At 54.1% G+C, this 25261-nt stretch overlaps 1 protein-coding gene across 2 annotated transcripts; it reads left to right on the top strand.

The window, feature by feature from the left end:
* The first annotated feature begins 4027 nt into the window (after positions 1–4027).
* LOC144722715 (acyl-coenzyme A synthetase ACSM3, mitochondrial-like) lies at positions 4028–23502 on the top strand. 2 transcript variants are annotated; one of them, XM_078601053.1, is made up of 14 exons: positions 4028–4128; positions 7893–8165; positions 9226–9466; positions 11592–11802; positions 14070–14213; positions 15781–15937; positions 16515–16594; positions 17491–17614; positions 19353–19433; positions 19758–19859; positions 19975–20102; positions 21264–21363; positions 22027–22146; positions 22655–23502. In XM_078601053.1, the coding sequence occupies exons 2-14, from the start codon at positions 7899–7901 to the stop codon at positions 22739–22741; spliced, it is 1842 nt and encodes a 613-aa protein (XP_078457179.1). In that variant the 5' UTR covers positions 4028–4128; positions 7893–7898; the 3' UTR covers positions 22742–23502. The 2 variants fall into 2 exon arrangements, with proteins under 2 accessions (XP_078457179.1, XP_078457189.1); XM_078601063.1 differs by lacking the exon at positions 4028–4128 and having other exon boundaries at positions 7235–8165; positions 9229–9466.
* Positions 23503–25261: the final 1759 nt, after the last annotated feature.

The raw sequence follows: 25261 nt of genomic DNA, 5'->3' as shown, positions 1-25261 counted from the left end.
GTAACAACTACAGGGGCATCTCACTCCTCAGTGTGCCGGGTAAGGTCCTGGCAAGGATTATTCAACATCGCCTTGCTAGGCATGCTGAGGAGAGGCTTGCGGAGCCCCAATGTGGTTTCAGGATAGAGCGGTCCTGCACAGATGCCATATTTTCTGTCCGTCTGCTACAGCAGAGGTGTAGGGAATTCCAAAAAGACCTACATCTCTGCTTTATTGACCTGGTCAAGGCCTATGATACCATCAGTAGGACTGGGCTCTGGGTTGTTCTTCGTGCTTTCGGAGTCCCTGACCCTCTGCTCACGATCATTAAGGACCTTCATGATGGTGAGCGGGCCCGGGTAAAACTACGTGGCCGGGAGTCGGAGCCTTTCCCTGTACACCTTGGGGTGCGACAGGGATGTCCTCTGGCTCCCACATTATTTAACATCTATTTCGACTGCGTAGTTCGTGAAGCTTTTAATAGCTGTACCCGGGGAATTACCATTTGGTACAGATATAATGGGAGGCTGATCGACGCCCGGGTGCGATCAAGGGATGGCTCCCTATTGGTCAACCACGTTATATATGCCGATGATTTGGTAATAGCTGCTCATTCAGAAGAGGAGTTGGAGACGCTGCTGCTGAGACTGGAGTGTGCCACTAAGAGGTGGGGCCTTACCATCAGCCCCACCAAAACTAAGCACCTGCCTGGGTATTTTGTACCATCGGGCACTCCGCCCCCACAACTCCCAATCGGTGATGGGGCAGTTGTGGAGAGAGTAGAGAGTTTCCCATGCCTGGGCAGTGTGCTCATGACCGGCTCCAGTTTATCAGCAGAGGTCTCACTCCGAATCAGTCGAGCGGCAATATCTTTTCATCGGTTGCGTAACGCTGTGTGGAAGCTACCTGGTCTGTCGCTCCGCACGAAGCTTCAGGTCTTCTCGGCCACGGTCATTCCCTCCCTTCTCTACGCTTGCGAAACGTGGACCCCCCTAGTGGAGCATCTTCGCCGGTTGGAAACATTTAGGCTGGCCTGCCTACGATCCATCCTGGGTTTAACCAGGCTGGATTGTGTGAGGAGCTCACAAGTCCTTGAAAGATCTGGGCAAAGTCCCATCAGTGAGCTCCTCCGGCAGGCAAGGCTGCGTTGGCTGGGTCATGTAGCCCGCATGCCCAGCCACCGTATGCCTAAACAGCTTTTGTTCGGCCGGATCGAGGGGGCTAAACGGGCGCGGCACGGGCTGGAGAAGAGATGGAGTGATGTGGTACAGGAGGACGTGGAGCTGAGTGGACTTGCCGATGACTGGTACCAGCGGTGTCAAGATCGGCCTCAGTGGAGGAGGCTCGTCAAGGACGCTACTGGGCAGTTGGAGGCAGTCGCCCTCCAACAACAACGGAGGGCGGAGGAGCGACGCTCACAACAACGAGCGGAGCGCCGGGTGGCTAAAGCACAGCAAGTTGGCACAGTAGGGGGCACAGGTGGTGCATCAGCCAGTCATCTCGGTCATCTCGGTCAGTCGACCCGTGGCACCTGGGTCTGCCCCGTGACCTCCTGTCAGCGGGCGTTCGACACTTCACGTGGCCTCAGGGTGCACATGGCCTGGCACAAGCGTCGTGGTGACGTCACCGCCACTTAGTGGCGAATGGCGGTTGTTGTTGTTGTTGTTGTCTGTATGTGTGTCTGTATGTGTGTGTCTGTATGTGTGTCTCTGTATGTGTGTGTCTGTATGTGTGTCTGTGTGTGTGTCTGTATGTGTGTGTATGTGTGTCTGTATGTGTGTGCATGTGTGTCTGTATGTGTGTGTATGTGTGTCTGTATGTGTGCATGTGTGTCTGTATGTGTGTGTATGTGTGTCTGTATGTGTGCATGTGTGTCTGTATGTGTGTGTATGTGTGTCTGTATGTGTGCATGTGTGTCTGTATGTGTGTCTGTACGTGTGTCTGTACGTGTGCTGAACCGTGAATATGCCAGCGACTTGCGGGCGGGGTGGATCGCGATTGCACAACACGAGAGAGGCAAACTGACCCCGACTGGAGGGCATTCATCAAGGGGGTGATTAACCGCGGGTGTCGGAGTCGCGCTGTGTGTTGCAAGGGGCGGGCGCATCGGGTGACCTGCAATGCAGGAGGACGTGGGTTCCATGCCGACCCTGACGTCTGCTCTCTCTCTCTCTCTCCTCGTGCTCGCGTGGATTGTTTTGTTCTCCGGGTCCTCCGGTTTTTCCCTCCACATTTAGAAACACGCGTCTCGATTATTTAGATTATCAAGCTGCTATCAATGTCCTCATGATAAGCCACTTCGTTGAGCTATCATTTGTGGCCAGGTCGCTTCTGAAAAATGCGTTAATAGCTCAGTGGGCTCTACCTAGTAAAATAAAATGTGTTTTATTTGTTTTTATATTTTTAGTGATTTCTTTACCTTATCTCCACTTTGCACTCCCGCCTTGTTTGTTGTGTTTGTTGTAACTTTCTGACCCCGTGCCCCCTACTGAACATCTGCGACAAAGAGCTTCATGGCTCATCGGATACCTCCTCCAGTATCAATAAATATTCTGACATGAGTGTGTGGGGTCGTCAATGGCATTGAGTGAGCGCTGCCTCGCTCCGCCAAGACTACGGGGACACCATCTAAACATCATCATCGTCTGCGTCGCCACCGTAATAGCGACAGTTTTCAATCAACAGCGCTGTAGCACATGGCTATATTAACTATAAACTATTGAAACTATTCAACTATATTTCGATTTGAAGCTTTCGTGACTGCAGGGATTCATCTTCATGGTTCTTTCGGTAAAGTCACGTATAATTTCTACGTGATTTTACCGAAAGAACCAAGAAGATGTTCGACTACACCTAATTAACTATATATGTTTTACCAGCTCAGGCTCCCGCTGAGCTATACGGCTCTTTTTCAGAAGCTGCTCGGCTATCACAAACGACTGGTCGACGAAAGAGGCTTATCGTCACTTGGGAATGTATAGCAGCAGTCAAATATTCTCTACAGCGGCAGTCAAATACTCGGAATGCACTCGTGCCAAGCCATTTATTTATCCGTGCAGCATTCGCCGACGTGTTTCATGTTCGCCCTGAAGGCACACAAGACAGGCACATTCGAAAGTTCAACGCCGCACTACAAATACAAACGCTCAGCACATTGTGGGTTGAGCGAGGGAGGCGGGGTGCTGATGGATGCTTTACCAAACGTGAAGTCGCACGTGTGTCTGTGTGTGTCTGTGCGTGTCTGTGTGTCTGTATGTGTCTGCGTGTCTGTGTGTGTCTGTGTGTCTTTGTGTGAGTGGGGAGCGGTGGTGTCGCGGTTAGCGCACTGCGTTACAAACCCGCCGAGCCCAGCTTTGATTCCCGCTCACAGCCAACACCGGTGACGATTATCTGAACCGGTTCCGGTCCTGGACCTCCCCTAGGTCGACTGAGCCTCAAATTAGTACTTGGTGCGGTGTTTAAACATCGCCACGAGGGAGACAAAGGCGGCCGGGCGTGGTGCTGGCCACCCACCCCCTCGTGTGCCGTGCCGGCCTTCATAGGTGCTCGCCAACAGCACTTGCCCTTACAGTCTGTTCAGGCTATACGGGGGATCTTTGTCTTTCGTGTAGCGTGTGGGGAGCGGTCGTGCAGTGGTTAGCGCTACGCTGCGCTACGAACCCGGCGACACGAGTTCGATTCCCGTTCACGGCCACCACCAGTGACGATTATCTGAACCGGTCCTGGGCCTCCCCTATGTCGACTCAGCCTCAAATGAGCACCTGGTGTCGTGTGTAAACATCGTCACTGGGGAGACAAAGGCGGCCGAGCGTGGTGCTGGCCACCAGCCCCCTCATTGGCGCTCGCTAGCAGCATCTGTTGCTCCCAACAGATGCTGTTAGATGCTCCACGGGGGACCTTTGTCTTTGTAGAGGATCGTTGAGAAACTGCCCGAGGTTGATGTAACCTTTGTGGGTGAGGACAAAAGAGGCAGGGCTGGCAGCGCGGCTTGCAGCGCGAGTTAATATTCAGCAGGAGACCCGCTCGGGGAGCAAAGGTCGCCTCTACCCAACATCACGACGCTGCCGCCGCCGCTGCCGCTGCTGCTGCTGCTCCGCGAGCGCCGTGAAGGGACACACACAGAGGAGGCATTGACTCTTGACACGAGAGGTGAGCCGACATCGCGGGCAAGAAAGGCGGCAGCGATAGCTGCTCCTGCCGAGGTGGCTGGAGATGTTCACTCCCTCGCCTCGCGAGCAGGAGGTCGTGGGGTCGATCCCGACCCTGACGATGCCTGTTGGAGTTTGCGTGTCTCTCTCCACGTGTTTGCCGGGTCTCCACGTTTAGAATGAACGTGGGTTTAGAGCGGCGGTGCAGCGGTTAGCGCTACGCTGCGCTATGAACCTGGCGACACGGGTTCGATTCCCGCTCACGGCCAACACCGGTGACGATTATCTGAACCGGTCCCGGGCCTCCCCTAGGTCGACTCAGCCACAAATGAGTACTTGGTGCGGTGTGTAAACATCGCACCAGTGTAGTAAACATCGCCACTAGGGAGACAAAGGCGGTCGGGCGTGGTGCTGGCCACCCACCCCCTCGTGTACCGTTCCGGCCTTCATAGGTGCTCGCTAACAGCACTTTCCCGACAGTTTGTTAAGGCTATACGGGGGATCTTTGTCTTTGTGTGAGTGAGTGAGTGAGTGTGTGTGAGTGTGTGTGAGTGAGTGTGAGTGAGGAGTGTGTATTTTTTGTATTCCTTCACCAAGCCACCTCCTACCCAGCAAGTGAAGTCAGCCAGCCCAGTACTGAGGGTAACAACATTTATAACTCTAAAAGATGCCCTTCATCTGGTAATTGTTTTCATATATATATGAGATGTGTATTGTAATATAACTGTAATTTACAAAAAAGGAAATATCATAGATAACAAGTGTAAAGGGGTGATGTGGCGACGTTAGGAATGCCCCCCCCCACCGCTTTGGTTGACATCGGTGGGGATCGCTCTTCACAAACAGAGCCACCACAATCAGAGCCACCACAATCAGAGCCACCACAATCAGAGCCACCACAATCAGAGCCACCACAATCAGAGCCGCCACAATCAGAGCCACCACAATCAGAGCCACCACAATCAGAGCCACCACGATCTCTGCCTGGTGGACTGCGGCAGGAGGAATCCCATGGACTGAGAAGCTCTTTTTCAAACAGGCGATGACCCATCCCAGGAGATGCCCCCCCCCTATTACCCCCCCTGCCCCCCAGCCCTAGTGGGGGGCTGGGGGGGAGGGGGCAGCGCGAGGCACAGAGGGGGGGGGGGGCGGTGACGGGGGCAGGAGGCGAGGCCACGCGGTGCCCACGCCGACAGAACTGAGCCCGCCACACGATTGGCGGGGCCTCTACCCTCGATATCGCGATACGATATGAATATTCACGATATGACGATCATCGCGATATCAGTTCCCCCCGCCCCCCCCCCCAAAAAAAACCGTTCTGATTGTGCGCCACCATTTCAATCGCCTGTTGTCATTGTGTGTGCTTTGGTGTACCTAAAGTACACCCGACGATGACGTAATGCGTCTTCTTGTCCACGGATGCCGTAGTGTGCGATGTACGAAGCCGCTGTTGGTGGGCCACGCCACTCATGACAGTCGCCCTGTGTCCACCAGAGTCATCATCGGCTGGTTAAACAAAATGAAACTTTAAACTTGAAACGCTGCGTGTTGAACGGAATGTATAAACAGAGATTCTCGCCTTGAAAGTTATTGTTTAAACACGCAGCGTTTAAAGTTTAAAGTTTCATTTCATTCAATAACGCACTGGTTATTGATTTACTTAAATCATACATATACATACAAAGATCGCCCGTATAGCCTGAACAGACGCATGGGGCAAGTGCTATTAGCGAGCAGCACCCATGAAGGCCGGCACGGCACACGAGGGGGTGGGTGGCCAGCATCACGCCCGGCCGCCTTTGTCTCCCCAGTGGCGATGTTTACACACCGCACCAGGTACTCGTTTGAGGCGGAGTCGATCTCAACTAATTGTAAATAGACACACAGACACACAACACCAGCACTGCACGGAACGCGGGTTCCGTGTCTCCTGTGCAACCCGTCCCGGCGTTTCCCAACATTCTGCAGAGGCCACCGCTTCTGGTGTTGGCATTGCCAACCCCCCCCACACTCACATCGCCTGAACCCCCCCCCACACTCACATCGCCTGAACTCCCCACTGACTCACGTGGCCTGAACCCCTCCACTCATTCACATCGCCTGAACCCCCCACTCACATCGCCTGAACTCCCCACACTCACATCGCCTGAACCCCCCACACACTCACATCGCCTGAACCCCCACACTCACTCACATCGCCTGAACTCCCCACACTCACATCGCCTGAACCCCCCACACACTCACATCGCCTGAACCCCCCACACACTCACATCGCCTGAACCCCCACACTCACTCACATCGCCTGAACCCCCCACACACTCACATCGCCTGAACCCCCCACACACTCACATCGCCTGAACCCCCACACTCACTCACATCGCCTGAACTCCCCACACTCACGTCGCCTGAACCACCCACACACTCACATCGCCTGAACTCCCCACACTCACGTCGCTGACGGCATCGTTCGTCCTTACTCGTTATCCGTCGTCTCTCAGTCTTCGCGTCCACCACCATCATCGTCGTTGTCGCTCATTTCAGGAACGCATCCCCCCCCCCCCCCCCATGTAAACCGAGGTACTGCTGTAGTCCAGCCACGACATGCTGCTACTACTCTACACAAGTGGCCGTGTTTCTATTGAGTGGTGGATTCTATTCGGAGTTGGCCAGATTGACGAACACCCTATAACCTTTACAAAAACAAACACGTGGCAAAAATGTCTTTAAAGTCCGTCGTGACGTTCATTGCCATTCCCTTGCAACGTCGCTGAGTTGTACGCCCAACGTCACACCGCTCGGTTGGTTCGTGTGCGTGTCTCTCTCCATCCCTGCCTCTCTGTAGTGCGTGTCTCTCTCCATCCCTCTCTCTGTGTAGTGCGTGTCTCTCTCCATCCCTCCCTCTCTGTAGTGCGTGTCTCTCTCCATCCCTCCCTCTCTGTAGTGTGTGTCTCTCTCCATCCCTCTCTCTGTAGTGCGTGTCTCTCTCCATCCCTCCCTCTCTGTAGTGCGTGTCTCTCTCCATCCCTCCCTCTCTGTAGTGCGTGTCTCTCTCCATCCCTCCCTCTCTGTAGTGCGTGTCTCTCTCCATCCCTCCCTCTCTGTAGTGCGTGTCTCTCTCCATCCCTCTCTCTCTGTAGTGCGTGTCTCTCTCCATCCCTCCCTCTCTGTAGTGCGTGTCTCTCTCCATCCCTCCCTCTCTGTAGTGCGTGTCTCTCTCCATCCCTCCCTCTCTGTAGTGCGTGTCTCTCTCCATCCCTCCCTCTCTGTAGTGCGTGTCTCTCTCCATCCCTCTCTCTGTGTAGTGCGTGTCTCTCTCCATCCCTCTCTCTGTGTAGTGCGTGTCTCTCTCCATCCCTCTCTCTCTGTAGTGCGTGTCTCTCTCCATCCCTCTCTCTCTGTAGTGCGTGTCTCTCTCCATCCCTCCCTCTCTGTAGTGCGTGTCTCTCTCCATCCCTCTCTCTCTGTAGTGTGTGTCTCTCTCCATCCCTCTCTCTCTGTAGTGCGTGTCTCTCTCCATCCCTCCCTCTCTGTAGTGCGTGTCTCTCTCCATCCCTCTCTCTGTGTAGTGCGTGTCTCTCCATCCCTCCCTCTCTGTAGTGCGTGTCTCTCTCCATCCCTCCCTCTCTGTAGTGCGTGTCTCTCTCCATCCCTCTCTCTGTGTAGTGCGTGTCTCTCTCCATCCCTCCCTCTCTGTAGTGCGTGTCTCTCTCCATCCCTCTCTCTCTGTAGTGCGTGTCTCTCTCCATCCCTCTCTCTCTGTAGTGCGCCATGGCGAGCAGGCAGTGGCTCAAGAGAGCATTAGGCCGCTGGAGATGGCATTCACGCCCGAACGTCTCTGCGCTGGAGGACCGTCGGTCCGGAGCGCACCCTGTGGCAGGGCGCGCGCTGTCGTCTCGCAGCGAACCGCGGGACCCCTCCGGCAAGGCCAACAACTTTTCTGACTACGACTCCATGCGGAGGGACTTCAGCTTGGCCATTCCGGAGCACTTCAACTTTGCCGGCGACGTTCTGGATAAGTGGGCGCAGATCGAGGAGGTAGGCGGAGCAGAGTCAGGGCTTGCTGGCGCTGGGAGTGAGTCTGTGTGGGTGTGTGACTTGGGTGTGGGAGTGAGTGTGTGTGAAAGTGAGTGAGTGCGTGTGCATGTGTGTGTGCATGTGTGTGCGTGTGTGTGTCTGTGAAAGTGACTTGGGTGTGAGAGTGAGTGTGTGAAAGTGAGTGAGTGCGTGCACGTGTGTGTGGACGTGTGGGTGCACGTGTGTGTGGACGTGTAGGTGCATGAGTGTGTTTGAAAATGACTTGGGTGTTAAAGTGACTGAGTGTGAAAGTTAGTGAGTGCGTGCACGTGTGTGTGCATGTGTGTGCGTGTGAAAGTGACTTGGGTGTGGAAGTGTGTGCGTGCGTCCGCGCGCGTGCCCGCGTGTGTGTTTGTGGGGAGCGGTGGTGCGATGGTTAGCGCGCTGCGATTCCGGCTCACGGCCGACACCAGTGACGTTTATCGAGGTCGACTCAGTACCTGGTGCGGTGAGTCAAATATCGCGACTAGGGGGACAAAGGCGGCCGGTCGTGGTGTTGACCACCCACCCCTCGTGTGCCGTGCCGGCTTTCATAAGAGTGCCACTCGCTAACAGTGCTTTCCACAACAGTCTGTTAAGGCTACACGGGTAACTTTGTCTTTCTATATACATTTACTTGTCACCGTGGGTGCCACGGTGGTGCTCTACTCTTTCGACGTTGGTTCATTATCCCACCACAATATTTTCCATTCGATCTACTCCTCAAAATAACACCCCTGGGCCCGTGATGGAAATTCCACATTTCTATGACGGGGGCAAGCCTCTCCATGGAGACAAGCACTGTTTGACTCCCCCCCCCCCCCCGATAAAGTGTGGCTCACTTTATCGACCCCCCAGAGAAGGATGATGGGGACGAGCGAACCCCCCCCCCCCCCCCTTGTGTTTGAACTCTCGACCTTCCGATGGCAAAGCAACTCGCTGCCGCCGCTGCGTCCCCCCGGCCGGATTGCTCGCCGGCAAACATCGCCCAACGGCAGTGCCCACGCGATGCCAGTGACCCGCCCGGCGCGCCTCGTTGCAGCAGCAGCAGCAGCTGGGCCTCGGTGAGCCCAAGCCGGCGCTGTGGTGGGTGGGCGCTGGCGGCGCTGGCGGCGGAGACGGCGGGGAGGAGCGCTGGGGATTCCGGGAGCTGGCCGAGCGCTCGCGCAAGGCGGCCAACGTCCTGACCGGCGCGTGCGGCCTCGGCAGAGGGGACCGGCTGCTGCTGGTGCTGCCCAGGGTGCCCGAGTGGTGGTTGCTGAACGTGGCCTGCATCCGCGCAGGTTGGTGGGGTGCACGTGGACGTCACGAGCGGCTTCCGTTTGGCCGGGTAGAGGGGGGGCTAAACGGGCGCGGCAATGGACTAGAGAAGAGATGGAGCTGATGGGTCAGTGAGTGAGTGAATGGCACAGGCTCGAGAAGAGATGGAGCTGATGGGTCAGTAGTGAGTGAATGGCACAGGCTCGAGAAGAGATGGAGCTGATGGGTCAGTGAGTGAGTGAATGGCACAGGCTCGAGAAGAGATGGAGCTGATGGGTCAGTGAGTGAGTGAATGGCACAGGCTCGAGAAGAGATGGAGCTGATGGGTCAGTGAGTGAGTGAATGGCACAGGCTCGAGAAGAGATGGAGCTGATGGGTCAGTGAGTGAGTGAATGGCACAGGCTCGAGAAGAGATGGAGCTGATGGATCAGTGAGTGAGTGAATGGCACAGGCTCGAGAAGAGATGGAGCTGATGGGTCAGTGAGTGAGTGAATGGCACAGGCTCGAGAAGAGATGGAGCTGATGGATCAGTGAGTGAGTGAATGGCACAGGCTCGAGAAGAGATGGAGCTGATGGGTCAGTGAGTGAGTGAATGGCACAGGCTCGAGAAGAGATGGAGCTGATGGGTCAGTGAGTGAGTGAATGGCACAGGCTCGAGAAGAGATGGAGCTGATGGGTCAGTGAGTGAGTGAATGGCACAGGCTCGAGAAGAGATGGAGCTGATGGGTCAGTGAGTGAGTGAATGGCACAGGCTCGAGAAGAGATGGAGCTGATGGGTCAGTGAGTGAGTGAATGGCACAGGCTCGAGAAGAGATGGAGCTGATGGATCAGTGAGTGAGTGAATGGCACAGGCTCGAGAAGAGATGGAGCTGATGGGTCAGTGAGTGAGTGAATGGCACAGGCTCGAGAAGAGATGGAGCTGATGGGTCAGTGAGTGAGTGAATGGCACAGGCTCGAGAAGAGATGGAGCTGATGGGTCAGTGAGTGAGTGAATGGCACAGGCTCGAGAAGAGATAGAGCTGATGGGTCAGTGAGTGAGTGAATGGCACAGGCTCGAGAAGAGATGGAGCTGATGGGTCAGTGAGTGAGTGAATGGCACAGGCTCGAGAAGAGATGGAGCTGATGGGTCAGTGAGTGAGTGAATGGCACGGGCTCGAGAAGAGATGGAGCTGATGGGTCAGTGAGTGAGTGGGTGAGTGGCACGGGCTCGAGAAGAGATGGACTGATGTGGTACGAAAGGATGTGGAGTTGCGTGGACTTACTGATGACCGGTACCAGCAATGTGAAGATCGTCCTGTATGGAGGAGGCTCATCAATTTCGCTACTGGGTAGTTGGAGGCAGTCGCCCTCCAGCAACAGCAGAGAGCAGAGGAGCGACGCTCACAACAACGAGCGGAGCGCCGGGCGGCTAACACGCAGAGAGTTGGCACAGTGGTGAGCGCAGCTGGTTCCTCTGCCAATCATCTCAGTCAGTCAACCCACGGCACCTGCAGGGTCTGTTCCGTGACCTCCTGCCAGCGAGCCTTCGACACTTCACGTGGCCTGAAAGTGCCTCTAGCATGGCACAAGCGCTGTGGCGACGTGATCGCCACGTATGTATGTATGTTGAGCTTATTCTTTGGGTCTTTCGGTAAAGTCACGTAGATAGGTTGAAAGAAAATAACAAAAAACTACGACGTTTCGATCGCAACACAAGCGGTCGTCATCAGGAGAAAAACATGATGACGCTCGCTTGTGTTGCGATCGAAACGTCGTAGTTTTTTGTTCGTTTCTTTCAACCCATCTACGTGACTTTACCGAAAGACCCAAATAATATGAACTCCTGCAATCACGAAAGCTTTAAGTCAAGATGTTACGTTGAGCTTCTTTTGGACATTCCACGTGGCCACTCACAGTGGCTTTTTGCCATTTCTAGAGGAACCCCGAGGGTGCGGGTTCAGTCTCCTGGCTCCGCCAAATGGGGTTTGGCCAAGAGACGTCATAGACGCCTGTCCCCCCGAGGCCTCCGGCCCAAGCTTACTGTAGCTGTTGTTGAGCTTCTTACAGCAGGCATCGTCAGGCTCGGGATCAAACCCACGGCCTCCTGCACACCAGGCGAGGGAGTTAACATCTCACCCCCCCCCCCCCCCCCACCGCCTGCGTGTCCAGGAGTCGTGCTCATCCCCGGCACGGCGCAGCTCACCGCGCGCGACGTGCGGAGCCGCCTGCTGGCGTGCGGGGCGCGCTGCGTGGCCACGGACGAGTCGCTGGCTCCGCTCGTCGACCTCGTGCTGCCTGAGTGTCCGCGCGTCAGCTCCAGGCTCCTGGTCTCCGCAGGCGGCCGCAGGGACGGCTGGCTCAGCTTCCACGACGAATTCAGGCACGGCGACTTTTGTCTCCGTCCCCGTCCCCCCCCCCCCCCAGGACCCCACGGTGTTCGCCGCGAGCGTCGATGAGGAGGTGGAGGTGGCGTCGCTCGCGTGCCCCGGTCGGGGATACGCTCCGTTGTTTAGTCCGTCGGCAGGTCGCCTGCGGTGGGGTAGAGTGTGGGTACGCTCCGCTCGTTCCGAGACGTCTGGCCGGCGTGGGAGAGTCGTCCAGACACTACCCCACCACAAGGGCTTCTCTAGCGCAGTGGCTCGCAACCCCTGGGGGCACGCGGAGCCCTGGGGGCACGTGGCAATGTTCCAGGGGGTACGTACGGAGGTGATTTGTAAATGTGTGAAATTGTATCGTACGTGAGAGTCGCTGGTGAATAATCATGTAAGAATCTGCCAATATAAATAAACTACGGTAAAATGTTCATCCATATGGTAACCTAGAACAATATAAAATACCTGTATAAACTCATTGATCGTAAACAATGTGGTTTCCAAGAGGAACCAGTGAACAAATGTGGTGACGCGTGCAGAGCGGACGTCGAATTTTTGTTATTCGCTTGCAGATACTTAGCGAGTTAGGGGCACCTCACAAAATGGACAATCGGTAAAACATATATATTGACGTTCATTATCCGTATATTTCTCAGAACCACGTTGGGTCAGGCACGGCAGTGGGGGTGGGGGGGGTTACTACTCAGCTGAAAGGAAATTCAACTGGGGGGCAAGGTAGTGGCCGAAGAGAGCGCCGAGAACCACTTCCGTAGAGAGCGGCGTCCCAGCGCCCATCTGCGATGCCACCGGCGCAGCTGGGGCGACGCTTGCCACGGTGGGGTCAAGCGGCCGGGCGGTGTTGGGGTCAAGCGGCCGGGCGGTGTTGGGGTCAAGCGCGGGGCGCTCCCGCCGCTTCCAGAGCGCAGTCTCGCCCATCGGGTGGCTCGCGGCCGCTGCCGGTGGAGGGGCCCCCAACAGAGGGTGCTTTGGCCTACTCTTCCAACGCTGGCCAGACATCTCGGAAGAGGCACGCGACCTGCTGACGGAACTCACTGTGGCAAACTCATTTAGGCCCGCCGGATGGACAGAGGCATGGGGGAGGGAGGAGGGGGGGGTATTTAAGAATCATCCACCTTTGTTTCAGCCGGGAGGTGGAGTCCAACCGGCAACCTTTGCATTTGGAGTGCGGTTGCTCTAACCATAACAATAATACCACTACTAAACTAAAAGCTATTTTTATTTTACCGGGTAAAGCTATTTTTCAGAAGCGATCTGGCCACGTTACGATAGCTCAACGAAGCGGCTCATCATCATCATATGGATATTTCTATCCGCCGAATACTCTAAATGCACATCGATTCTAAATGTGGAGGGGAAAACCAGAGGACCGGGAGAAACATCCACACGGCCACGGCGAGAGAGAGACACGCAGACTTCAAATATACAGCAGCAGGCGTCTGGGTCGGGATCAAACCCACGGCCTCCTGTATACCAGGCGAGGTAGTTGACACCCCCCCACCGGGCACACACAGTGACGCGTGTACGTGCAGCGTGTACACACGCGTGACCGCAGGGTGCAACTTTTGTCAAAAAATGGGAACGATGGGTGGAGGGAAGGGGGTGGTGGGGCAGAGGGGTTACTTCACGTTCGGTGACCACGGTTACGACAGATCCGCACGCCTCAATCTGCGGTGTCAGAAAACGCGAAGTCGGTGACGCTTTTGGGTGGTTTTTACGTCAAAGGTGTGCAAGTTCACATGCGTGAGGGGCACGTGAGGAATTGAGATGTTAACTACCTCGCCTGGCATGCAGGAGGTCGTGGGTTCGATCCCGACCCTGATGACGCCTGCTGCATGTTCACTCTCCCCGTGGTCGCGTGCATTTTTCTCTGGGGTCTTCCATTCCACATTTAGAATCAAGGTCACGCGTCTAGAGTACACATTTGGTTGAAATACATCTCCAAGTGATGACAAGCCACTTCGTTGAGCTATCGTTTGTGATGGTCAGGTCGCTTCCGATGAAAGATCTATACAGCTGAGTGGGGCCTTACACCTCGCCAAATACAAGATGGTGCCACGGGGCGCTCCCCGCGCCACCAAATGCCACCTTCGGCACCAACTCGGGTTCATGCTCCTCCTTAGTGGAGAATCACTGCCACGGTGACCCCTCCCCCCTCCTCCCGCCTCCCCCCCCCCCCATCCGAGGGGATCCTGGAACCCGGGGCCTGCCGTAACCCACAATGCCCCATAACCCACAATGCATTTCCATCCGGCAGGGCGGCCTCGAGCTGTCACGAGTGCGTGAAGACGGACAGCAAGGAGGCGATGACCGTCTTCTTCACCAGCGGCACGACGGGCTCTCCCAAGATGACTGTCCACAGTCACGGCAGCTTTGGCTTGGGCTTGACCACGAACGGAAGGTAACACGCGTCGCTCCGTGGAGGCCAAGGGAAGATCACACCACGTTGCGCTGTGGAGACGCGCTTTGTGACGTGTCACCCGCAGCATCGCACATTTTTTTACGTCCCGAAACCTTGCTGCTTCTTTTCAAATAAATTAAAATAAATAAAACACACTTTCCGAGCACAAAAGTCTCAAAGGGTCAACCGCATTTCTTTATTTGAGAAGTAAAATTGTAAACCTGGAGGGGGTGGGGGGGGAGACAGAAACGACGATGGGAAAGAGAAAGGCGACTAAAAAGTTGAGCGGTGCGAGGGAAGGAGCAGAGAAAGTGAGAGAGAGAAGTGAGATGACCTTAAGTGTCGTGGTGGTGGTGGCGTGGTGGTGGTGGTGGTGGCGTGGTGGTGGTGGTGGCGTGGTGGTGGTGGCGTGGTGGTGGTGGTGGCGTGGTGGTGGTGATGGTGGTGGTGGCGTGGTGGTGGTGATGGTGGTGATGGTGGTGGTGGCGTGGTAGTGGTGGTGGTGGCGTGGTGGTGGTGGTGGCGTGGTGGTGGCGTGGTGGTGGTGGTGGTTGACCACAGAGCTGGTGGGATGCAAAAACCCAGTTTTTAGAGTATTACTAACATCATAGAGCAGGGGTCCGCGATTTGCATGCGGCTCTTTAAGGACTGCTTTGTGACGTTTTCACGTAACAATGGCCCACCGTCTCTCGTCTGAACCACGGGCATTGCGACTCTTGAAACATTTGGGTTCTTTACCGAATTCAAAAAAAACGTCTCTTCTTGTTACTGTGGTTGGTGACCACTGTCCCCCTGTCACGGAGGATGCGCCACCATCGCCCGTGGGATCTCCCGGCGTTTGCGGTGTTTTTTATTTCCCCCTCTCCCCGTCTCTGTCCACGCAGCAGTATAACATGGGCACACCACAGATGTTTGATGGGCAGGTCACGTGCGGCGGGGGTCACGTGCTGTAGGTTAAAGTGGATGGTATTGGGGAGCCACTGGGAGCTATGCACTTTTAGATCATCGAGGTTACAAACTCGTTTCTTTAGAACTGCTTTTTGTGTTCAGTTTGTTGTCCTTCCCTCCACCTCCGGTTGGCACAGTCAGCTACGTACGGTGCGAAAGCATTTCAACGTACATACTAAACAGAAGTTGTTTTTATTTTACGAGGTAAGGCCCACTGAGCTGTGTAGCTCTTTTTCAGAAGTGATCTGGTCACAGATTATAGGTCACGAAGTGGCTTGTCATCACGTGGAAATGTGTAGCAAATACTCTAAATGGATGTTGATTACTAATTTGGAGAGAAAAACTGGAGGACCTGGAGAAAAATGCATGCGACCACGGGGAGAGAGAGAGAGCGAACATGCAAACTTCGAATAGTCAGCAGGCATCGTCAGGGTCAGGATCAAACCCACTAACCTACAACCTCTGGTGTACCAGCGAGAGAGTTACTATCTCGCCGCCACGGCATCTCTGACCGATGCCAATTAATATTGGTAAAGTGCCAGGCATCGTCAGGGTCCGGATCGAACCCACCGCGGCACCCCCCACACGTTCAACGTGCACGCGCTCCGTGCGAACGCAGATTCTGGTTGGACCTCACCCCGGCAGACGTCATGTGGAACACGTCGGAGACGGGCTGGGCCAAGTCTGCGTGGAGCAGCGTCTTCGCTCCGTGGACGCAGGGCTCCTCCGTCTTCGTGCGCGCCATGCACAGATTCGACTCCCGCACCGTCCTCAAGGTGTGAGCGTCGGCGTGCTCGCTCGATACGGCGGAAAGCCCTCTCGAGACGGCACTTTACCATTCCGCGATGTTTTTATACTGCAGGAGGAGGAATCCGATGAGCTATGAAGCTCTTTGTTTCACAGATGTCCGGTAGGGGCACGGGGTCAGAACGTGATAACAACAAACAATAGAAAAAAACACGATCGTAGTGCAAAGTACAAGACAGGTAAACAAATCGCCCAAACACAAACAAATAAAACTAAATCATCCCCCATTCAATCAGACAAAACCCACGGAGGTATGAACTTATTTTTCAAAAGTGACCTGGTCCCAAATGATAGCTAAACAAAGTGGCCAATAATGTGGACATTTACAGAAAGATAAATTATCTGAAATAGCTTAATGATCTCATCCCTGCTCCAACCATGCGACTGATGTGCATCGTCGGTAAAAAAAAAATCAATCAGGTTACAGGAAGGTGAATTAAGAAAGAAAACGCAGCAGGAAACATGAGCACGCTTTTGCATGTCTTGGTGCCATCGCCACCGTCTTGCCTGTGTCCGTGAGCGCCGTGCCGCTGCTGTGCCCTCCAGACGCTCGTCAATTACCCCATCACGACGTTTTGCTCCGCTCCGACCGCGTACAGAATGATGGTGCAAGAGGACGTGGCAAGGTGAGCCCATCATTGACACCGTGCTTGATGAATAAAACTGTAAACTTTTTTATTTGATTTTACCGGTTAAGATGAGATATACGGATATTTTTTTTAGAAGCGACCTGGCCACAAATGCCAGCTCAACGAAGTGGCTCATCATCACGTGGAAATTTATAGCAGCCAAATACTCTAAACGCGTGGTGATGTTGTTTCTAACTGTGGAGGGAAAATCCGGAGGACCCGGAGAAAAATCCATGCAACCACTGGGAGAGAAACACGCAAACTCCAAATATACAGCAGCAGGCGTCAGGGTTGGGATCGAACCCACGACCTCCTGTAGACCAGGCGAAGTCGTTAACATATCGCCACCGTTATTGGTGCTTGATGGCTGTATGTATGTTGTATATATGTTGAACTTCTTTAGCACTGCACGTAGCCAACTGTGCTAATCAGAAGTGCGGATGATGGATGGATATTGTTCAATTGTTCACTGAGGACTTATGACTGATGATTATCAATTTAAATAATCACAATTTAAACTTGTAACGCACTAACGCACACTATACCATCACTCTGGACGATAGATAACAAGTCAAGAGGCACGAAGTGACCTGTCCAGAAAACGATCGCTCGACAAAGTGGCTCATCGTGTGCAAATGTGGGTTGTGAGAATACTGGACATCTGCGAAAAAAGGGCTTCATAGCTCATCGGATTTCTCCAGGATAAATAAATATTCTGATTTTGATCATTTCATCTCGCTTCTTGCGGTGGCAGAAGTGACTGCAGCACGTCAGTGTGCGGCGCTTTAGAAATATAAATTGATCAAATTTAATTTGGGCCAGAGTAAGGAATCGGTCCCCGTCCCTGCCACCTCTGCCCTAAAGCTTCCTCTCGTTCCCCTCCTGCACGTCAGCTTCAAATTCCGGAGCCTGCAGCACTGCGTGAGCGCTGGGGAGCCCATCAACCCCGAAGTCATGGAGGCGTGGAAACGCGCTACCGGTCTGGACATCTACGAAGGCTACGGACAGACAGAGACGGTGAGATCCTCTAGCAGTGAGCTGCTCCAGCGGTGAGATCCTCCAGTGGTGAGATCCTCCAGCGGTGAGAACCTCCAGCAGTGAGATCCTCCAGTGGTGAGAACCTCCAGCAGTGAGATCCTCCAGCAGTGAGATCCTCCAGCGGTGAGAACCTCCAGCAGTGAGATCCTCCAGTGGTGAGAGCCTCCAGCAGTGAGATCCTCCAGCAGTGAGATCCTCCAGTGGTGAGATCCTCCAGTGGTGAGATCCTCCAGCGGTGAGAACCTCCAGCGGTGAGAACTTCCAGTGGTGAGATCCTCCAGTGGTGAGAACCTCCAGTGGTGAGATCCTCCAGTGGTGAGATCCTCCAGTGGTGAGAACCTCCAGCGGTGAGAACCTCCAGCGGTGAGAACCTCCAGTGGTGAGAACCTCCAGCGGTGAGATCCTCCAGCGGTGAGAACCTCCAGCGGTGAGAACCTCCAGTGGTGAGATCCTCCAGTGGTGAGAACCTCCAGCAGTGAGATCCTCCAGCGGTGAGATCCTCCAGCAGTGAGATCCTCCAGTGGTGAGATCCTCCAGCAGTGAGAACCTCCAGCAGTGAGAACCTCCAGCAGTGAGATCCTCCAGTGGTGAGATCCTCCAGCAGTGAGATCCTCCAGTGGTGAGATCCTCCAGCAGTGAGATCCTCCAGTGGTGAGAACCTCTAGTGGTAAGATCCTCCAGCGGTGAGATCCTCCAGCAGTGAGATCCTCCAGCAGTGAGAACCTCCAGTGGTGAGATCCTCCAGCAGTGAGATCCTCCAGTGGTGAGATCCTCCAGCAGTGAGATCCTCCAGTGGTGAGATCCTCCAGTGGTGAGATCCTCCAGCAGTGAGAACCTCCAGTAGTGAGATCCTCCAGCAGTGAGATCCTCCAGTGGTGAGATCCTCCAGCAGTGAGATCCTCCAGTGGTGAGATCCTCCAGTGGTGAGATCCTCCAGCAGTGAGAACCTCCAGTGGTGAGATCCTCCAGCAGTGAGATCCTCCAGTGGTGAGATCCTCCAGTGGTGAGATCCTCCAGCAGTGAGAACCTCCAGCAGTGAGAACCTCCAGCAGTGAGATCCTCCAGTGGTGAGAACCTCCAGTGGTGAGATCCTCCAGCGGTGAGATCCTCCAGCAGTGAGAACCTCCAGCGGTGAGAACCTCCAATGGTGAGATCCTCCTTTTCTCCGGGGTCCTCCGGTTTTTCCCCTCCACATTTAGAAACAACATCACGCGTTCAGAGTACTGGGCTGCTTTACATTTTCACGAGATAAGCCACTTTTGTTGAGCTATCGTTTGTGGCCAGGTCGCATCTGTGAAAGAGCTACTATATGTGGGCTTTATCTGGTAAAATAAAGTGATGAATAGTTCAGTTTAGCTTGGCGAGGTGACGCCACATGCGGCAGGTCATGGTTTCTTCGCGGCTGGAGATGGAGAAGTTCGTGCCGGCTGGAGATAGCGACATCGTGAGCCGGATAGCCCGGTAGTACCTCCCGCAGTCACACTATTCAACAACAACAATTGCATTCACGTATTAAAAAAATAGGGGGGTGGTGGGTCAGCCATGAATTTTGAAAGTAATTGTAAATGTCACGGGTTTATTCTCTTTTGTTTGCGTGAAAAACATTACTAATTGGCTGTGTCGGGTGGTGGCAGGTTTAACGACACATTTATATTTACGCGATCTAACCCAAAAACCTCCATTACAGTTAAAAGTAATGTTTTTCTTGTGCCGTCAGGTCTTGGTATGCGGGACGTTCAAAGGGATGAAGATCAAGCCTGGATCCATGGGCAAGGCTTCTCCAGGATACCAAGTAGAGGTACATTGTCGCACCTCCGATTGGCGCGGTTGGCTACGTATGGTGCAAAAGAAGTTCACCATACGTACATACATGCAAATGCTCTCTTGTATGTATGTACTGTATGTATGGTTTGGTAATGCTACCCTCCGGGCCTATCCGGCCTTCAGGAGCAGCCGTGCCTGCGTGTGTGCGTGCGCCGGGCGTCGTGCCAAACAGGCGCGGTGCTGGCCACCCACCCCCTCGTGCGCCGTGCCGGCCTTCATCGGCGCTGCTCGCGAACAACACTTTGCCCCAAAAGTGTGTTAAGGCTACACGGGCGATCTTTGTCTTTGTGCCATCCAGGTCATTGACGAGCAAGGAGAAGTAGTCGCGGCTGGAGAAGAGGGAGACTTAGCCATCCGGATAAAACCACAAAGGCCTCCCTGGCTGTTCACGGAGTATCTGGTAAGGGTTCGCGGAGCGTTACACCGCCAAAGACGCGCAAAGATCGCCCCGCGTAGCCGGGCCAGACTGTTGGGGCGAGTGCCGTTTGGCGAGGCCCGGCCTCTCTGCCGTGCAGGACGATCCCCGGAGCAGTGCGGCGACGGAGCGAGGTGACTTCTACGTAACGGGGGACCGGGCGACTCGGGACCGGGACGGATACTTCTGGTTCGTGGGCAGAGCCGACGATGTCATCCTGTCGGCCGGGTGAGGCTGCCGCCCGGTGCTCGGTGGGGCGGAGAGGGGGCGGTGGTGGGGAGATGCTAACTACCTCGCCTGGCATGCAGGAGGTCGTTGGAGTGTGCGTGCGTCTCTCCCCGTGGTCGCGTGGATTTTTCTCCGGGTCCTCCGGTTTTTTCCTCCACATTTAGACTCAACATCACGTGTTTAGAGTATTTGGCTGCTATACATTTCCCCGCGATAAGCCACTTCGTCGAGCTATTATTTGTGGCCAGGTCCCTGCTGCAAAAGAGCTACATGGCTAAAAAATATAGTCTTATAGTTAACTTCCACTTTCGAACATTTATTCACTCCCATTCCTTCTCTCTGGGTCCACCGGGTTGTTCTCACCACATTTAGAACCAACGTCACGCGTCGAAATAGCGCAAGGCGATGTCACAGTGATGATCACATCACCGTTGCTCTATTTTGGACTGAAAGCAGGAAGGCTTCTTCGCAATTCTGGCAAATCGCCTGACGAGGCTGGTTGGGGGTTTACTCGCCATCACAGCGGTGTGCTGAAGTAACCGCTAATTGGCACGTTTTGTTTCCGTGATAAACCTTACTACTTGGGCTGTGTCCAGTATTTGGTTGCTGTACTTTTGCACGCGTTGAGCCACTTTGTCGAGCGATCATTTTATGGCCAGGCGCCATTTTATGGCCAGGTGCCATAGTCGGCGTGCGCCGAGAGGACTCGACGACGCGGACGAGCGGTCAAAAAAAGGGCAACGTTCGGGGCGATTTAAAATCGACTCAATCGCCCAACCTTGCACCTCACCCAAGATTCTATTTCACAAGTGCGTGACTGCGAGTCCTGCTGTGCCGCTGGACCGGGCCGTCGGCAAACCCGCGGCTCCGGAGCAGCGCGTGGCTCTCCGAGGGGGTGTCTGGTGGCCGCTATTAGTTACCAAGGAGGCGGCACCGTCTCCTCGTATTCACACATTTGCATTTCGGCTCTTGAAATATTGACGGTTTTTTTTTTATTTCGGTGGCCCGATCCCTCCCTCCTGTGCTCGACCAAGCACGCTCCACTTTGGGGAGGGGAGGGTGGCCACACGAAGACGTCTCACTCCACGCGTTGCCACGGCAGCGAGCGTCCGTTCGCCTGTGATGCGTCCGTGCGCGTCTCTGCCCCCCCCTCCCCCAAAGCTATCGGATCGGCCCCTTCGAGGTGGAGAGCGCCCTGATTGAGCACCCGGCCGTGGTGGAATCCGCTGTCACCAGCAGCCCCGATCCGGTCCGCGGGGAGGTGAGGCCGCCGTGTAGCGCACACGCCCCTGTCACGTCGCCATCACGCTGTGTATCTCTGTGAGTCCCTGTGCATCTCTATGTTTGTAGCGATTTCTTTGCCTTTCCTACACTCCCATGGTGTGTTTGCACTGTTTGTTGTTGCAAAGTTTTGTATCCGCCCCTACTATACATCTGCGACAAAGAGCCTCATAGCTCATCGGATTCTTCCTCCTGTCTCTCTGTCTCTCTTCTCGCCCCCTTCACTGGAACAAACTTCTCCCTCCGCGTGAAGCGGTCACCTTCGTTCGCTTGTTTTCACATCTCACTCAAAACTAGCTCCTTGTTTCCTAGCTCACCACACGACTCCCCCCCCCCCTTAACCTCCCACCTCACAACCACCGCCGTTCCTGTTCCCTCTTCACGTTCTCATTCGATCACTCATGAACCCCGTTCATTCAATCCATGCATCATCATTTACTGTCATCGATTTCGCTTTCACCAAATTCACACATCACGGATTCCCCTCCCCCCCCCAATTGCTTCCTCTCATCTAATTCAGTCACCTCCACCGTCACGTTGACACGTCGTTCTACCGTTTATCAAGTCTTGGTTAAGGCGCGACGTAGATCCCTTCAAGGGAAGATTTCTGATGACACCGATTGTGACCGTTGCGCGAGACCAGGTGGTGAAGGCCTTCGTTGTTCTCACCGAGGAGTACAAGTCCCGCAGCCCCCAGCTGCTCATCGCGGAGCTGCAGGATCACGTGAAGAGCGTGACGGCCCCGTACAAGTACCCGCGCAAGGTACGCGCAAGTGCCGTACAAGTACTCGCGCAAGCGGCCAACAATCGACCGCATCAATCTCCCAGGTTTAGCCACTGCGCCACCACTTATCCACCCCATTCGTTGCTCTTAAGTGGCGTTTTAAGATGTTAACTACCTCGCCTGGTATTCAGGGGACCATGAGTTCAATCCTGGCCCTGACGATGCCTGTTATCGCCTCCCGGGGTCGCGTGGATTTTTCTCCAGGTCCTCCGTTTTTTCCCCTCCACGTTTAGAATCAACTTCACGCGTTTAGAGTATTTGACTACTTTAATTGTCCACATGATAAGCCACTTTCTTATTGACCTATCATTTGTGGCCAAGTCGCTTCTGAAAAAGAGCTATATAGCTCAGTGTGCCTTACCTGGTAAAATAAAAACATGTTTAGTAAGGCTACATTTTTGCTTAATGTTATTCCACTTTGGTGACACAATAATCTATGCAATAATACCAGTGGCACAAGCTCACGCGTGCTATCATTTCCTTTCAGATCGAATTCGTCGATCAACTCCCAAAGACCGTGAGTGGGAAGATACGGAGAGTGGAGCTTCGCAAGAAGGAATGGGACAGGAGCTGAATTCGCGGTCCACGGAAGACCTCCCGCCGCAGAAGGAACCCCATGAGATGATCACAAATAGAGTTGATTTCACAGAGCAAGTCAACGCACAAACAGTATTACCGTCTTTCCGCGTGCTCAGTTAATCGTAATACCGTGAGTACATTGTTGTAGATTGTTGTTCATTATAACAAGCCAATTACAATGTTACCAATATATATTTTTCAGACAACGTGGTATTCTTTTGTTTTATTAACAAGGGAGACCCGCAGTCAAGTTGATGAGATAGCAACTTGAACACGCACACACACACACAGCGAGACCCATCATCTGCAATGGTCAATCCACTGCTGGATGAAGGGGTCGCCATCTCTCACTATGCAACGATCCACCCGGCACCCGAAACGCGACCAGATGCCATCGATCTCCTCTGTGGACGTCCTCTCTGATGTACAAAGCAACCGTGTGTGTGTGTGATGTTCTATCTACTCTCAACCTAAGGGGTGCCATGGTGGGGAGATATTAACTACCTCGCCTGGTATGCAGGAGGTCGTGGGTTCCATCCCGATCCTGACGCCTGCTGCTGTGTATATTTGGAGTTTGCTTGTCTCTCTCCCCGTGGTCGCGTGGATCCTCCGGTTTCCCCCTCCACATTTAGGATTAACACCGCGCGTTTCCAGCATTTGGCTGCTATACATTTCCACGTGATGATGATAAGCCACTTCGTTGAGATGTCATTTGTGATAGCCAGGTTCGCTTCTGAATAAAAGCTACATATCTCAGTGGGCCTCACCTGGTAAAGTAAAACATAGTTGTTATAGTTGTGTTTTGCTTCGGTTAATTTACCCATCGTATATTGCGTAGCGCAAGCCTGGCAACTCGTCTCGGATTGGTGGGAGGGGGCAGGAGAGTTGTAATGTGGGGGTGGGGGGCCCACCGTTCATCACCGCGAAGGAAGGAAGCGTGAATGTGGGTGGGGGGCCCAAAGGGACGTTTTGGTGGCGCAGGGCCCAGCCCAGCGCCCAGCCCAGCACCCAGCCCAGCGCCCAGCCCAGCACCCAGCCCAGCGCCCAGCCCATTGCCCAGTTTAGAGCCCAGCCCAGCACCCAGCCCAGCACTCAGCACCCAGCCCAGCGCCCAGCCCAGCACCAGCCGTGGTGTAGCTGCTCGGTGGCTGGTAAAAATATTGGCACAGGAAAATGGGCACAAGTGAAAACTAGTAAAAACATTGGGACAACAAATAGGGGTTACCATCTCTTCCATTCAGATCTGTATATAACTGTTAGTATGGTACTGCCAACTGTTGGCACGGTATTTAGTGCATCTTATATATAACTAGCGGTAAGTACCAGGCGTTGCCCGGGCAAAGAAGGCAGACACACACATGTAGTTACACACACAAATCGACTATAACACACAGAGTTACACACACATATCGACTCACATACATACATAGACTGAACAACAACAACCGCCATTCGCCAGTAAGTGGCGGTGACGTCACGACAACACTTGTGCCAGGCCATGTGCACCTTGAGGCCACGTGAAGTGTCGAACGCCCGCTGGCAGGAGGTCACGGGGCAGACCCATATGGCACAGGTCGACTGACTGAAACGACTGGCTGATGCACCCCCTGTGCCCCCTACTGTGGCAACTCACTCTCACCACTCACCCTCACCATTCAGCCTCACCACTCACCCTCACCACTCACCATCACCACTCACACTCACCACTTACCACTCTCCCTCACCACTCACCCCCACCACTCACCCTCACCACTCACGCTCACCACTCACCCTCACAACACACTAATCACCACTCACAACCGCCACTCACCCTCACCACTCACCCTCACCACTCATGTGTGTGTCTGCCTTTTTTGCCCGGGCAATGCCTTACCGCTAGTGGCCCTATAAAACACTTTACAGCCCAGCAGGTGAGTGCAATTAAAAACAGGAGGTGGAGCACAGTCGATCTGAACACAGGGGTGGCATTCTGCTACAGCTTTACCATACAGCAAATAATGATTTTAAAAAGAATGCATCAAAGAGCGCCGTACTCTAAAATAGTATAGTGCGCGTCCAATGTAGTAGGCAGAGGAGGCCTACAACTCCTGTGTTGAGAATGTTATCCTGGGCGCTGCATGCGAATGTTCCATGCCAACGTGTTGAGGCACGGTCTGTGCGTGCATCACAACCTGGCACAGAGCACACAATATGAGCAGCCGGAGATTCAATAATTCACAGTAGTCCGAGGCCTGGCTCTGGATTCCAGCGATAAATATTCTCCGTGCAAAATTGTGTTGTGCTTCACTCAACAGCCTTCTTGTGCACATGAGAGCGAAGCAGTGTTGTTTTGATTAAATTAGAAACATTTTGGTGTAATGAAAGCAGACTACAAACTTATTGCTAAACTATTATGGGTGTATAAAATTCCGTTTAGACCGGACCTTTTTATTCAGTCAACGCATGTGGTGGTCTCGCTGGCGCTGGTCGCAGCGCAGCAGTACAGCTCGATGGAGCGCTTCTGGCGTCGCTACAA

The sequence above is a fragment of the Lampetra planeri genome, chromosome 1, assembly GCF_965212315.1.
Source record: "Lampetra planeri chromosome 1, kcLamPlan1.2.h2, whole genome shotgun sequence".
NCBI lineage: Eukaryota > Metazoa > Chordata > Hyperoartia > Petromyzontiformes > Petromyzontidae > Lampetra > Lampetra planeri.
This window is presented reverse-complemented; position numbering and strand designations above follow the sequence as displayed.